Source organism: Cyprinus carpio, chromosome A5, assembly GCF_018340385.1.
Source record: "Cyprinus carpio isolate SPL01 chromosome A5, ASM1834038v1, whole genome shotgun sequence".
In the NCBI taxonomy this organism is placed as follows: Eukaryota; Metazoa; Chordata; class Actinopteri; order Cypriniformes; family Cyprinidae; genus Cyprinus; species Cyprinus carpio.
This window is the reverse complement of record NC_056576.1, coordinates 14,929,418-14,945,354: the sequence shown is the minus strand read 5'-3', so window position 1 is coordinate 14,945,354 and position 15,937 is coordinate 14,929,418. Positions and strand designations below refer to the sequence as shown.

Genomic DNA, 15,937 nt, shown 5'->3' with positions numbered 1-15,937 from the left:
TAGAAAGAGGACAACAACCTCTACAGTGGGCTCGATACTGGGACTTGAACAGATCCATTAAATTATATTTTTCAACTTGTCCTTGAGGTTAAAGCATGTCTCTGATTAAGTGCTAACAGTAACAAGACATTTTCATTTTTCATGAACATCCCATTTCCACATATTGCACAAGGAGCACCCAAATAGGACAAAGTATCAAAACTTGGCTTATCATTGTAGCATTTTACTTGCATGCTTATTTTAGCTTAGCAGATGAGCAGGACTATCTCTACATGCTGATCACAGGCGATGCAATCTTCTGATAAAGGTGGCATGTTCTCAGCTCTTAATCCTCCTAGGTCAAAGGTCATGAGTATCTGACACAACAGTGTGAAAACAGGTATATTTCACTTCCTCTTGGTGAGGAATGGTCAAAGAAATCAAACACTGTAGTTCACAGTAGTTCTTTACTACTTCAAAAGTAAGAATCATGAAATCAAACAGGTCACCAAAGACATTGCAAGCCAATATGTATAAAAATACATTTTATTGCTGATGAGCAATTTCAAAAACACTGCAATTACGATTCTGGTCACTGGAACATACAAAGCACTTGCTGTCTCTACTAAGATCAGAAGCAACACATACTGGTGTCAAAATCATAATGTTGTTCAGAGGAAAAAAACAAGGCCCTAAAGTTTACAAAAATGAAACACCTAAAGAATATACTTAATGAACACCATAAACATAAAACAAATCAGGCTCAGTCCAAGCAAAAGAAGGGTTTGCGTCACCTTGACATATAATTGCTTTCACAGCTATACTGAAAAAAAAAAAAAAAAACGAAAAAAAAAAAAAACCATTAATGATTAGTCAAATATGCTTTCACACTTCTGAACACGACTTCTGTAGGACAGGAATATGAGGTCATGTGACTATCATGTATTTCCACCAGAATGGAAGCTTCTGCACACTGTACACAGCACAAGGCTATGTTTTTATGTTCATCTAGTGCAGACCAGGGGGAATCATCGCATCATATCCAGGCAGGTAATTTTGCAACACCTATACGACATCTTAACAAGAATGTCACTGTGTGCATAAGGGATCTCCTCACGTTTCCATCGCCTCCAAGTCTTTGGTGGAAGGGGCTATGTAGGACCCAGCTGAGGGTTCAGTCTCCAGGAGAGAGAGATCCAACTCAGGCAGTGGAACCCGCCAGAACTGGAAGGAATTGAATGGAGAGAGCTCCTCATCTGAGTTCATCACCTAGTGGGATACAAACAGGGCTGAATTTACTACAGCAACAACCTGCACCAACAAGGGTGAAGTTTAACAGAACATGCTAATTATACTTAAAGTACCTTTACGTTTAATAGTCTTTAAGTTAAACAGAAATTTAGATAGATAGATAGATAGTCATGTAGCGCCACCACATGTTCATCTGCTATCATTGCACATTATTCTACCTGACGCCACACACCACGAGTTTGCGCTGAGGTGCTTGTAGTAGTTTGTGTGAAACTTTACCTTGTCTCGTGCAGTAATGTTATTTCCTTCGTCTGTCTGTTTTTTTGACTCAGTCTGGAGCGCGCGGGATGACCGTCGCGTGACAGGTCTACCAGCATCATCATCATCCTCGAATGTTCTAGACTTGCACGCGCTCCTGTTTGCAGCCACTTTCCGCGGAAGGTTATCTGTATCCAGTGAATCTTCGCGATAGCTCGTTCTTTTCCTGCAGCGTTGTCCAGCCACTGATAATAACGTGGGCGGATTTGCGTTTTGGATCACGTTCACACCTCCGAACGGTTTGTCGTTGTCGGAGAGAGAACGAAAACATCTTTTGTGGAGGACTTCGGGAGGCAAAACGTTCTCTGCTCTCCGTTTGGTCATGATGTGTGCGACCAAATGTATGCACACCTTAGCTTCAATAAAAAAGCGGCAAGACTTTGTTTTTTTTAGTACGCAGTGGTTCAATTTCTCAGCCGTTTGCGACAGTTGTGTTGTGTCTGAAGTTGAAGCGCGTTTGACTACAGCGCCCTCTGTGGCCAGAGAGGTCAAACTACAACGTTTGTTAGAAGAAGCGTCATAATTTATTCACTACCTTCCAAACAATTATTGTGGAATTTGTGGGATGAATAATAAACAGAAGCAAATGCTTAGAACAAACAGTCATGTTTTTGAAAAAATATTCCCATTTTCTTGATTGTAAAAGTTTTATTATCGTGTATATGTACAAGATCATGAAAAATCTGTTAAGTTTAAAACAACTTTATTTTAGTGCTGCCAATTAATACAATTTGATGGTCAACATATTTCCTAGGAGAGGCTGGAGTAATTGCGCAAGATCCAGAGCAGGCTCATATTCAGACTCTAAATATGATTTTGGACACAGAAACGCTGATAATGTAAATAATTGCAAGAAAACACTGAAATGTATGTCTGAAGCAGCACCTAAAACCTGAGGAATACGAATGCAAAGCACCAAAACATAACATTTCTGGTAAATATAAAGATAATTCAGCACATAATAAAGCTCCAGACTTGCTGTATTACCAGGAATATGCTATAATGTTGGCATTCATGATTAAAAGCATCAGTTTATTATTAGGCCATATGTCTGTGAATTCGTCCAGAGCTTCTCCCTTCTAAATGTCATGTTGAGCTTCCTTTCTGTAAAGAATCCTCAGTCTGGCCGTCTTTAGGTGTCTGATCTCCATTGATCAACTGTTCTGCAGGTTTCCGTATGATAAAAAAGACACAGTCATAAAGGTACTTGAGCATGGATCGGTCGTTCTCTGTGTACGTGCTGGGAACAGACTCTCTTTCCAACTGCAGGAAGAAATACAGTTTATAACAACATCATTTACACTTAAATAAATAGCTTGGAGGAAAAATGAGTTTAGATAAACAGTTTAACTATTTACCTCCAGGACAAATCCGTATTTTAAAATGACAGCCTTTATTTCCTCATAGCTCAGCTCAATGGACAATTCATTGGCCATATTCTCATAGTGATAAAGAAGTGGACCTTTGAGAACAGATACAAAAAGCTTTCAACCACACCTGTTTTCAGCCTTTCGTTTACAGATCAAATTTGACTGAAGATGATTCTACAGAATCTGTGACTTACCCATATTTATCCAGACACCACCAGGTTTTAGAATATTCCAGATGGTTTCAATGTAATCAAGAACATTGTGGGCAGTGTCAATGAAGAAACAAGTAGCAACACAATCCCACATTTCTGTATGGAAGATAAAGCTTTAAATGTTAAAATTCCAGATGTCTTATTGTCTTCAAGTGAAAATTATAATTATGTACATGTTTATTAAAATAAACATAAAAAGTCACCAGGGTCGCTGTATACTTCCTGGAAGTCTCCAGCGACCATGGAGAAGTCTGAATCTTCTGGGAGACTCTGTGGATTGACATCGGGAAAGGACACAGGTCTTGTCTGATCTGAGGACATTTTGTTATTACTGAACTGGTGAATCCAGGGATACAGAGTCAGTGCATTTTCCTTATCACACCTGAGAGACAAAATATCAGTTAGCTTCCTCGTTAATACAGATGTCATATACCATCATTCTGATTGCTTCACATTTGTAGTTAGTATTGTGATATGCACAATCCTAGAAGTTCAACCAGAAATTAAAGTGTATTTTACCGTATGCCTCCAAGTTACACAATTCAACATTAGTCACTAATACTTAATAGAGGCAGTTCCCCAAATTTAGAGAAATTTAATAAATATATAAATATATCTATTGTTCTGATATTTAATCATTTGATGTAAACAGTTCTACTTAAATTGTGAAGATGTTAATGTAGTGTACCTGTTCAGTACAAAATTAGAGGAGAAGAGCATGAAGAAACTCCATTCATTGCCTTGGCACGAATAGCCCAGATGAGCGATTTCCCATGCAAGCCGACCCAGACCCGACCCCGGCACTAACACTCTGACCTGAGACACGTCACTGTAGAAAGAAATATTACAAGGAGTCGAAATCATTTCTTTATCATTTATAAATCATTATAAATTTAGCCCATTTTAACATAAGGCTGCATTTATTTACTAAAAAATACAGTAAAAACATATATTATTGCAGTTTAAAAGTAAAATGCAGTTTATTCCTATGTTAGATTTCTTTGCTGAATTTTCAGTTGCCATTACTTAATTACATTCGTTTTTTGTGGAAATTGTGATATATTTTTCTCAAGTTTCTTTGATAAATAGAAAATTCAAAGCAACAGCATTTAGAAATCTTCTGTGGCTTTAGAAATATCTTTACTGTCACTTTTGATCAATTTAATGTGTCCTTGCTGAATATTAAAAAAAGTAGTGTAAAGAATGGTAGTGTATCTACTGATTTATGAATTTCTCATCATGACGTCAAAAAAAGTGATATTCATATTGCTATTCCCTACTATTCCCATACATTCTATTAAGCTGTATGATTTTAATGAGAAAACATAACCTACCAAGTCACTGTATCTTAACTTTATATCTTAAGTCTCCCTGCACATTCCTAGCTTTGCCATCATGTGTGCAACCTACATTTTTGCAAAGTGCAGCCTTGTTGAGCATTAGAGACCTCATTAAAAAACTATCTAATCACAAACTTGTGAATGGTAATGTACAGGCATACTGTACATGCCTATGCAGTGTAGTTAAAGCCATGTACCAATTGCATATAAAAGAATCAGAAGATTTTCGAAGAATTACAAAGTATACGTTTATCAAATATATTTACCACTGGTCAGGAGGAAACAGTCTCTGGATCTCCTCTATAATAGGTTTATAGCAACTGTCTCTTTCCGCCTTTCCTGCTTCACTCCAGTCACGGACAAACTGCTTTATGGTTGACTTCAGCTTGTCCATGTCAAAAGTCGAGGAGGGCCGCACCTTTCTTGGGTCACCCTTTGAAAAGCAGAGAAAACAATATAGATTAATAGCCTCACTACAACTAACAAAGGAAAAGAAAAAAAACACTTCTGTCATCACAAAAACAAACAAACAAAAAAAATACTACAACATTATTAATTGTAAGACCTACAGCCACTGATTGCCACCTACATCCTGTCCATATTCCATGTTCTCAAACATATGGAGGCAGTTGTGCACTATGGCCTGCAGCACCTCTTGGTTTCGGTCGACACAGTAGCGTATCTTGTTCAGATTGGGAAGGAAGTTTGTGAGAAGTTGCTGGTGGTGATCTGGAAGGCATCGGAACTGCCGCTCGGCTCGATTCACACGCTCATGAACATGAATTCTGAACACAGTGGAATCCATTAAATATATTAAGGATAGAGGAAAAAAAGGAAATTAAAGGAAATAAATAAATAAACAAACAAATAAGTTGATTTTAGAATATATGGACTTTAGGTTTAATGGACCAGGGCATTATTTTAAATTTCAAATCAAAACATTATAAGCAGTGGGGTTCATAACAGAATTCTATAAGGATATTTTTCATTTTAACCCTCTGGTGTTGTTCGGCCATTTTAGCCCGCCATTGGAAATTAATTTTTTATTTTTATTTTTTTTACAATCTACAATTTACTACATCACCAGCCCCTCCCAGACACACATATATGTGTGACCATAACTATAACTGTGACTATAACTAGTGTGACTGTAACACAAAGCATGGTTTTTCTAATGCGTTAAATAAAATCAATAGACAGACTCACACACTCAATTATACACACTCACAGACACACACACACACACACACACACACACACACACATAACACTATTATACACACAAATGAACTGATGTGGCTGTAACAATGGGGCAAATTTGAGCCAAAAGACTCAAATAAGAGGTTGAAATCAGATCGATTAACCTCTGATAAAGCAATCCTGTTACATTTTGTTAAATGTTGATGTTGTGTAACAAAATGTTTTCAGGTTTGACTAGTAAAATTAATGCAAAAACCGACATTTCAAACCAACTTTTTAAACAAAAAAAATCTTGTCTTTGGGAATGTCTAAATATATATCCAAATCCACAACTTAATCAAAATAAGTATTTATGTCTAAAAACAACTAGAAAATTTATAAGCCTTTTATATAGAGGTACATACTGTAGTAATATAACGGCTAAACCATGGAATTGCAGATGTTTTTCTTTTTTACGCCAACCAGATGGCACTCATCTGCCTTCAAAAACTGTACCTAAAGGGATACTCCACCCCAAAATGAAAATGTTGTCATTAATCACTTACCCCCATGTCGTTTAAAAGGCACTGTCTCTATTTTAACATGAAATACTGTCATGATCGAAAAGTAATATAAAATAATAGATTTTTATTATTATTTTCAGTGGGAGAAATATATCATAATTATTGCATAAATATTAATTAGTATCATGAAACTCTCAGAAAAAGGAAAAAAAAATAAAGAAATATTATTGAACAAAAATATATTACATTGATTTTACTGATAACGAAAAAAGGTGTTCGTTCACTTTTGAACGCGAACAACACAAGCGTGACCCACAAATGAACAATGCCAGAGGGTTAAATAATATTAAAGCTTAAATAGAGAACAGTGGCTGTGTGGAGCAGATGGGACTTTGACGGTCCAGCAATCAAGTGTTTACCTGTAGTATTTGAATGCATTGATGACTTTCCAGAAATGTTGTCTCTCTAACTGCGCATCTTCCTCTGGGGAACATTTAATCCTCTCCCGATAGTTGTAAAATACCTCTGGTTTGGAAGCAGTTACTGTTTCATCCGTGCTGTCAGCCATTGTCGTACACTGTAGGCGTAAGTAATCGACAATCGACAACATAACTGAATACAGGGAAGATAATGGAACCCGCACAGTCGATTCGTGGGTTCGGCTTGACGTTGTTCGGTGTGTAGTGTCAAATACAGACACTGTGGAAATATATTTGTTTATAAAGTATCTGTTTTTATATCCCTTTAGTCAACTTTGCCATTTTGGCCACAAACATTGTGCAAACACATTTATGCTAATTTTTTGTTTGCTATCACAGATATATACATGGTGTTTAACCTATTCCCTAGCAAAACTGGATGAAAACTCTTGAATTTAAAGAGAAAGATATTAATGATATTAATATATTATTAATGATATTAAGATATTAATATGTTAATATATTATTAATGATATTAATATATTAATGATTTTAAGATATTAATGCCTATCACGATAAAGTGGATGGGCAATTGAAAAAGTCTTTTGACATTAAAAAGAAAAGTTACACACACACAAGTTTTGTTGTAACTTTCTTAGTATAAAAGAGAAATATAGAAACACATCACGTTTTCACAGGTCTCTTTAAAACTTTCTCCCCCCATACACCCCTAAATTCTGTTTCAGATGTACATACTTATCTGTGGATATGCCACTGTCAGTGGGACGATGAAACTGGACAGATATATAGGTATAATCATGTTGGTTTTGATGGAGAGGAATATGAGACTGCATGCATTCAGAGGAAAAAATATATAGCCCACAGATTATGTTGGAATAATTAAACAGATCTGCATCAGCGTTCTACAATTCATCACAGATGATTGTATTTTTTTTCTACACAAATACTGAGATACATGTGAACATATGACACAAATTACAAAACTGTGATGCAATCAGTACTGAGAGAACTATATTAATGTATGTTCATTTTGCTAACATCACAATAGATACGCAAGTCTTTGCTTTGTAATTATAACATTAATGCACTTAAGTAGTATGCAGCAAAGTAGAAGAGAAGACGTGGAAGAGGAACCGTTACACTTGTGTGGTGCAGCACAAGAGTTTGAAAAGACATCCAAGATTCTAACAGAGGATGAGCTCATTAGCAAAAATAGTACTGTAAGTGTAATAGACTATGCTCAACATTTTTTTTCAGAACATTGTAGGTCTACAAAGAAGGACAAAAAATAAATAAATAAACAAACAAACAAATAAATAAGTTATGGGATCAGCCACATTTTTAAATTGCTGTTATTTAATTATTTAGAATTTTTTTGTGTTTTTTTTTTTCTGTATATTTGTGTGTTTTATATAGAATCAAACAACTTTGGAGTAGTCCTTGGATTTTTAAGTGCCATTATATTTATTCAAATTCATCTGATTGTGTTTGGAATCATTAGAAGCTGCAGAAAATACAAAACTAGTGAGTCCTCATCTTTATTACATGACAATATAGTCTAATACTACATTTCAGATTTCATTCAAAAATCATTACAATTATAATGTAGTAGTATGGGTATTTGCATTGGTATTATTTTGTTGATCAAGTTGGTTTTCATATGATCTGTAAATGTGATTATTTATTTGTAATTTTTTTGCAGGATACACCAATATGCCAATAGGTGGGGACAAGTGACCGTCTTTTTGTGTCATTAAATCAATTTAATGACAGTAGATTCAATGACAATCTGTAGATAAGCGTTTACATTATCATTTTACTTACACGCCATTTAAACGCAAAAAATTAAAATGAAAGTGAAACTTTAAAGCATTTATGAGAAAAATCAGATCAGATCTTTTCGATTCTATTCAGAATCGGGATGAGTGATGAGAGTAAGCGGAGATCCTCTACCCAGGGCCCAGGACAAAATGTTGATGGGTTTTTAAACATAACTCTTATTAGAATCTTATGTATTTTACGTGTTCATCAGAAATCTGATCATCTACTCTTCTTAAATAATAAAATACAAATTCTTTACAAGAATTTCTACCTGCCAAAAAGATTAATTTAAAACGTTCCCTTTCAGGATTTTCACATCAACACATTAAGAGAAGTTTTTCAGAGCACTAATTGTCTTGATTTTGCATCTGTCCAAATTAAAACAAAGTCAGTAGTTCTTTTGTGAAAAAGCACAGGAAATCTGTGAAGAGAAAGAGGTGAGTTGATCACAGATCTTAGACAGAATAAAATCAATTTACTCTTTAGAGAAATGACTATTACTGATCTGACGTGATGGCGTGAACATGTAGGAATAGTTAATCATCACTCTGCATGGTTTCACTCACACTTTGCATAACTTACAGTATACTGGCATTTTAGGCAATCTGGTGCCTTCCTTCACACAACCACCCCTGGAAAATGCATCAAAACCACACTGAAATATCCAGAAGGTTTCTTGACTCTGGCGCATTATCTTTATGCACTAGAGCAATTTTGTAGAACAGTACCTTGGTGTTTCTCTGCACCAAAAATAATATTTAGGAAGTTTTGGGAAAATTAAAAAAAAAATAATAATAAAAAAAACTTATTAGCTTTTAAAATAAAACATAGTAGGGTAAATTGAATATTAAATGCTAATGATTTACAGACGGATATGCAAAATCTTGCAATAAAGTTGGATTAACAAAAATGCTTAACATAAACTACCATACAAAAACAGAGACTTTGCAAGGACTCATGGAACCCCAGATCCTCCTGGTTTGTGTTTAATCGAGGATGAGCAGTACTAGAGATTATAAAGAAAGAACCACAAAGCAGAACTACATGGCCACAAAGAAAAGTACAACAGTTTTTTAAACTGATTTTTAGCCTGGTGGCATATATATACCTTATACCCTACGGATGCAAGAGTGAGCTGGCATGCTTCTCTGACTCATTTTAGATTTCTGTGGGAAAAATTCCTGGGGTTTTCAGGTGCGGCAGTCTCAACAAATAAGTCTCAGAAAAGTGGGTTAGTGCTTTTAATGTACCCATGAAATTTTACAAATTGGTTCATTTGAAAAATTGGGAAAATATACAACAATAAGAGGACTTGATGAAAACTTGATAGCAACCTGTGAATACTGAATTGGAAGGGCGTTCCAACAATATTCAGTAACCTAATGAAATCTGATGCTGAAATCAAGGTTGGAATAAGAAGCAAATGCCCCTGTTTAAATATTAATAAAGCAACACCGGGAAAAATCAATGTTACAATTTACTAGCACTCTGAAGTCCCTGGACAGGTTTCAAAACGCTACTATTGTTGGCCACTTGACTTAAGAAAGAAGTCCTGTTTTTAATCATCATTCAAATAAATTAATAAATTCAGAAGAGGATTAGAATAGAATTCTATTTTAAATAAGACAGAAATATAATTTTTTCTACAACAGCAACACTAGTGTTTACAACAGCAAAACCACCATACCCTGTAAACTCAATAATAATAATGGATTTCTTTATAATTTCTTTATAAATCGTGTTGCCCGTGGGAACTGGTCAATCATCTGTTGAAACCAGTGCTGTGCTGCAGAGGGTGCTATTCGCTTTTCTCACTCAACTCTTTTCAAGGGTAACTTGCTAGAAGCACATTCAGTACTCTGATGAAAGATCACAGACTTCATGCAATCCACGACAGCCACAAAATAAAATGTGATCTCGGTGAAGTCTGTCCAGATAGAAGGGATTACCTCAGTCCCAGAAGTAAAGCTAAAGATTGCGAGATTAAAATGTTCTCACATCGATGGAGTTTCTATAAATAGCCAGGCGTCGCAGAATGATGAGGATTCAGCAGCGCATCAGTAATCCAGCTGAGGCAGCCGCTAGATTATCATAAAAATCACATCTGATCTATCTGACACATCGGTCGCGCGCTCAATGCGCTCAAGTTATTATAGCAATAAGAGGCGCTCGTTCGCTACGTTTGGCTGAAGCTGACAGGAGTATCTCCGCCCACTGCTCAATGAGATGTGAATATCTACATCTGCTGCTACCAAAAGAGCATTTTGTTCAGAAACCCAGCCCTCTTAATTCAGGATGTTTGGCTTTGTCACACACCGGGGACGGCAAAATGCAGATAGAGCGGATTCTCAAAACAACAACAACACTGTGATGAATATATTATAATTTGCCACTTCATTCTCATTCAACTCGTCGAAAATGGGATTTCTTCACCAGCTACACCTTCTCCTGTGGAAAAACGTGACTTTAAAGCGGAGAGGACCGGTAAGAGTGTTTCTGTTTACGTGTCGCGTGTACTTTTTATTTTAATTTAGGCCTTGATAGGTTTTTGTTTTGAACACATCGTGACAGATGCACGAGCAGGCGGGCGTCAGTCACGTTTGGGCAACGTATTGCAAAACATTGAGCCTACAAGCGAAATTATATGTTTCTCAGATGGCTTCCTGTAGTGTTAACACGATCTGGCCTATTAAATGTTTCACAAATTTCACATCTTCTTAAACAGCGTGTGCGGAACCATTTATCTGAAAGGAAGCTGTGTTGTCAGTCGATTATCTACAGTACTAACAGGTTGTTGCCTGTAAGTTCGTCTATTACCACACATCTCTAGCAAGTTGAGGTGCCGCTAAACAACCTGTTAGCAGGTTGATAGATTGTTACCTGCTTCTGATGTTAAGAAAAAATATCAAATTAATCCCTAAAGTAGTGTATCAGTGTGTTCCTATGTACTGAATCAAGCTAAGCCCCCTTTAAAGGTCAGATGCACTTTAACAAATATGACATGTGCTAAAACTCTGTCTTATGACATGTCACTGGCCTTATAGGTAAACTATAAGGAAATATCATCCATTTGCTTTAAGGACTGAAATACTGCACAGCAGTCTTATACCAGATAACAAATTAATATTCTTACTGAAAGAAAGTGTAATCATGTAGTTCTTTCATTTTTATCTCCACAGGCCTAATTTTGGTGTGTTTGTAGGAGTAGAATAACATTGTGGGAGGGGAAAATGTAATTTTCTTTCTTTCTTTCTTTCTTTCTTTCTTTCTTTCTTTCTTTCTTTCTTTACCCAAACTAATTAGAATGCTGGTAATGTAATTTGTACTAGAATTTAAAAAAATAATAAAAATACTAAATAGATTCTTTTTCATTAGTAAATTTACAATATAATTTAATGTAGTACTGAAAAATATACTTTGTGTATATTTGCAACATATTAATTTAGATGATTTGAATAATAGCATTAATATTTGAATGTTATCTTAAGGCCTGTTCACATCAAGGCCATAATGATCATGATAAAGATATAGTTTTAAAAATTGTTCTAAATTTAAAAGAATAGCAGAGTCCACACCACAACTATAATGATAATGGAGGAACACTGTCGTTGGAATCACTTTTACAATTATTATAATTTTTTTTTTACAGCTTCAAAGAGCTTGACAAAACTGCAGTGTGTGCTTAGTGTAATAAGCAGAACATTATTGTGCATTGGGGTCGATGCAAATATGGTTATCGTCAGTTATCTTTATACTGTATATATAATTCTTGACATGAACCGGCCTTTAGAGCAAACTGGCTCATAACTGGGAGTTTCTGGGAGTGATATATTGTATGACTAAATCTAGCAGCATTTTATGTTAGTGTGTGAATCCAAATCTGGTATTGAAAAGAAGTGGGCTCGTCCTAACACTCAATTAGGAAATAAGCTACATTACTTTGAGTAGCATTTTGACCTCAAGAAGATACTTAATTACTAAGCATTGTTCCTATCTTTACAAGCCAGATATTTGCTGCTCCATTATGTTATTTTTAGAAGCAGCATTTTGCAGTACCTTTGCAGCAGACGTCAGGCTCCCTGGAGGTAAGGATCACCCCAGTAAGAATAGTAACAGTTACGTCACATAGGTCCATTTCAGGAGGAGTTTGAAGGCTTTGTAGATTGATGGGACCCTAGGAAGTGGCTAGTCAGCAAAAGTTTCAGCCTGCTCTGTCCTTTAGATGCTAAATGAATGAGGTCCAGTGAGTTCAGCTCTCCACTGACTGCCTGCCTTTATTGATTACTCACTGCTGATATGTCAGTGGTAAATGCTGTCAGCCCTTTGTCAAGAATGAGTGTGTGTTGTTTGATGGTGGTGGAGTGCAGGTGCGTTCAGATGTTTGTCAGAGACAGTGCATCTATAAGATATGTTATTGCTGATTTGGTGATGTAGTTATGATTTACTGGGCAGTTGATGGGGGTGCAGTCGGTGGCTAACAGCTTTATTTATGTCAGTTCCCCTAATGTTTGCAATCTAAGACTGATATGTTGATTTGAACGTGAGGATTAATTGCTCACAGCTGAATGCCAACCCACCAAACGAATATATTCACATATTCTGGTCCAGCCCTAGTTGTGTGATGCCAATAAGATGCTGCTACAATTTTTATTATGATTATTATTTATTTATATATATTTGCCACATTTGCGACTATTTTAGTCACAGTCTGGACCCCTGCTTAAACCCTCTCGCCCAATAGACTGGGTGCCTTTTTTTTAACAAAGCGATTTCTCCACCTCCTACCCCATAAAAAAAAAACACATTTCATAGTCTGTGTTATGGATTGTTTTACGGTCCCTGTTTGAAGGTTAGATAAATATTAACCCAAAATTGGTCTTTTAATGCACCGGCTGCCTTTACCTTATGCCAAGTGCATCACGGACTGGCCTACTTCCTGCCTGCGAGCATCAATCCCTGAACAATTGGTTGAAGCAGGGATGGGTAAAACTGTCTGCGTATCTATGGAGACAGAGATAGACAGAGAGATAGATAGATGGATAAAGCAAGTACGAGAAAGAGTCAAGACACAGACAGCAGTCTGATAACCTGACAATCAACGAGAGAGCGAGTTATCGTAATGTCAGGTGTCTGAATTATGCATTCAGGCTGTACGTTAATGGAATCACAGTATCTGGTTTTATGCTGTGATCTCACTAGTAGTTTATGTATGTGCAGATGATAGTGTAACACATTTATTTCCATTAAGAACATCTACTTAAATGCTAGCTAAATGTGGGCCTCAGATTTTCTAAGAAGACATCATAGATTTGTGCAATAATAATATTATATTTTATAATATAAAAGTTATGTTACCATAAGTGTTTTAAGACAATGTAAATATGACATTTACTGTATCATTACAGAAAGCCCTATTCCTTTTACATTATTGCATTAGATTCCTTTCAGTGCTGTGAGAAATATAGAGTACGCCAGTGCTCCTGTAGTTTGGCAGAAATGTAATCTGAGTTTGGCAAACTATACAGTGTTCCATTTTTGTGATGAAAAATAAATGGGAAGATCCATGAGAAATATTAAGTGTTCAAAGACTGTTGATTCAGCAAGCAATAAAGTTATGCTGCACTAGCGAGCCCCTTTTGAGACTGAGCCTGTGTCATTGGAAGACTAATCATATATGCAAGCACAAAATGATTCAATTACGTCATACATACATTATATCCATCTGGGTGATGCTACCCCACCAACCACCAACAGAGCATATAAAATACAAAAGGATTTTAACTGTCAGTTCTGTTCAAAATAAGAAGCACTGTGAGGATGTCATCATAATATTTGCATGTGCTATTTTATTCTAAGACCTGTTTGTTTACTAAATTATGATTATGGTTTCTCCTGTCTGTCAGTGTCATGACAGACACTGTCATTTTTAAACACAGCGACAGAGAAGAGCAACATTTATGAAGAACCAAAGCCACCCACCTTCCCTAAAACTTTCGCATGGTGATTTTGTGCACTGATATGTGCAAATCTAGTTTTTGAATCAGTTATACATTTGCAAGAAGATTAATATGATTAGATGTGAAATGGTTAGTGTGGGATTGCAGCAAACCAGTACATTAAACTGTCCTGCACAGCAACATTTACTACAGTAGGATGATTATGTGACGTGAATGCTGTTAACATTTTGTGTGATTATGGAGCTTTGTGACTCATCCATCAGTTGCATAAAGAAAAAGCGGCATTAAGGATAGCATAGATGTTCATGGACAGTTTACTGTAGATCATGTGTTTTGGAGCAATATTGATGACTATCTGTCTGCTTATGGAGTAAGTGGGGCACTGAAAGTTCCCCGTGTCCAGTGATTGTTGTCCTGCTAGCCCAGCATAGCTCAGACAGCCTCCTGAATTATTGAGATCTCTCCGTACTCCTGGGAGAAAAGCGGCACTGAAGAAAGATTGGATGAAATAAACATGAGATAGAGGAGAAAAGGAATGAGGCAGAGAGTACTATAATGGTCAGCCATTCTGCAGGAGCAAGGTTTAGGTAGGAGAGAGTTGATGGATGGAAACGTCTTTTGTCAGTGCGGTGCTGACAAGCGAGGGTTAATGACATGAGTGCTGGAGTGAGAGAGGACTGTAATGAGGACAGGGCAGTGTGTTAAAAGAGGATCCAGTGAGAAAATAGAGGTTTTAGAAAGAGTGTGTTTGTGAAGGTGATAGAGAGATGTGAACGGGGCATGAAATGATGTGAGACAGGAAAGAGGGATTGTGGAGTACAGAACTGGAGAGGCAATGAGTTATCTTTTATTTCAGCAACAAGATCAGCTAAAACCCTGATCTTCACGCCTCTCAATGTGTGCCTGAATAGCATTTAAGGCAGGGACAGTCCCGCTTAAATAATAATTATTGCAGCAGTGTTCACCTTGTAAAACCAAGCTCAGGCAGGGAGCCATAAATTGGGGCAGAGAGAGAGATGGAGAGAACCGGGTTAGTTTTGAAGTTTTCCACCAAAATAGTTCTTATTCTTATGCTGGAGCAAAGTGTCTGAACCTGGTTCAGAACCAGCCTGTATTTCCACTGACTCAAGAGCTGAACAATGATTTAGGCTAACTGTCTGTCACTACATACTGTACCCTTTACACAAGAAAATACCTGACGTCAATCCTTAAAGGGGTCCTATTATGCTCTTTTACAAAGTCTTGATTCTGTTTTGTGGGTTTACTTGAACAGGCTCTCATACTATCATACACTCATACTATTATTTTTCACATATTTTTCATTATTACAACACCTCTCTCCCAGTCTGGCATGAACGGCTCGAATAGTTCCTGTATCAGATAAAGGCCCGCCTTCTGAAATACGAGATGTGCTGTGATTGGTTAGCTGGGTCATTGTGTGTTGTGATTGGCAGCACTCGGCAACTGGTCGGGAAATGTCATGCCCCTTACCATAGCCGCTCCGAACTTCAGTGTAAATATTGTCAAAATCAAATCAGTTTGAGCG

General features: G+C 36.6%; 2 protein-coding genes across 6 annotated transcripts in view; one reads left to right on the top strand and one right to left on the bottom strand.

The window, feature by feature from the left end:
- Positions 1 to 2,234: 2,234 nt before the first annotated feature.
- Positions 2,235 to 6,828, bottom strand: LOC109081603 (carnosine N-methyltransferase-like). Its single transcript, XM_019096587.2, has 8 exons — positions 6,593 to 6,828; positions 5,060 to 5,255; positions 4,737 to 4,903; positions 3,819 to 3,959; positions 3,334 to 3,512; positions 3,113 to 3,226; positions 2,907 to 3,010; positions 2,235 to 2,811 (listed from the first exon to the last, which is right to left on the bottom strand). The coding sequence occupies exons 1-8, from the start codon at positions 6,781 to 6,783 to the stop codon at positions 2,635 to 2,637; spliced, it is 1,269 nt and encodes a 422-aa protein (XP_018952132.2). The 5' UTR covers positions 6,784 to 6,828; the 3' UTR covers positions 2,235 to 2,634.
- A 3,446-nt stretch (positions 6,829 to 10,274) lies between these two features.
- The window catches only part of LOC109081573 (ATP-binding cassette sub-family A member 2-like), a 48,164-nt gene continuing 42,501 nt past the window's right edge, over positions 10,275 to 15,937 (top strand). For all 5 annotated transcript variants that reach the window (XM_042754612.1, XM_042754600.1, XM_042754604.1 and 2 more), the window contains exon 1: positions 10,275 to 10,918. In XM_042754612.1, coding sequence (XP_042610546.1) covers positions 10,853 to 10,918 — 66 coding nt within the window. In that variant the 5' untranslated portion in view covers positions 10,275 to 10,852. The remainder of the gene's footprint in view (positions 10,919 to 15,937) is intronic.

Bases quoted from the DNA above. Each gene is read 5' to 3' on its own strand.
- LOC109081603 (XM_019096587.2), bottom strand. From the start codon at position 6,783: ATGTTGTCGATTGTCGATTACTTACGCCTACAGTGTACGACAATGGCT. The intron at 4,904-5,059 runs GTAGGTGGCAAT...TGCTTTTCAAAG, and splicing joins ACATGGAATATGGACAGGAT to GGTGACCCAAGAAAGGTGCG. The intron at 3,513-3,818 runs GTACACTACATT...TTTGTCTCTCAG, and splicing joins TCTAATTTTGTACTGAACAG to GTGTGATAAGGAAAATGCAC.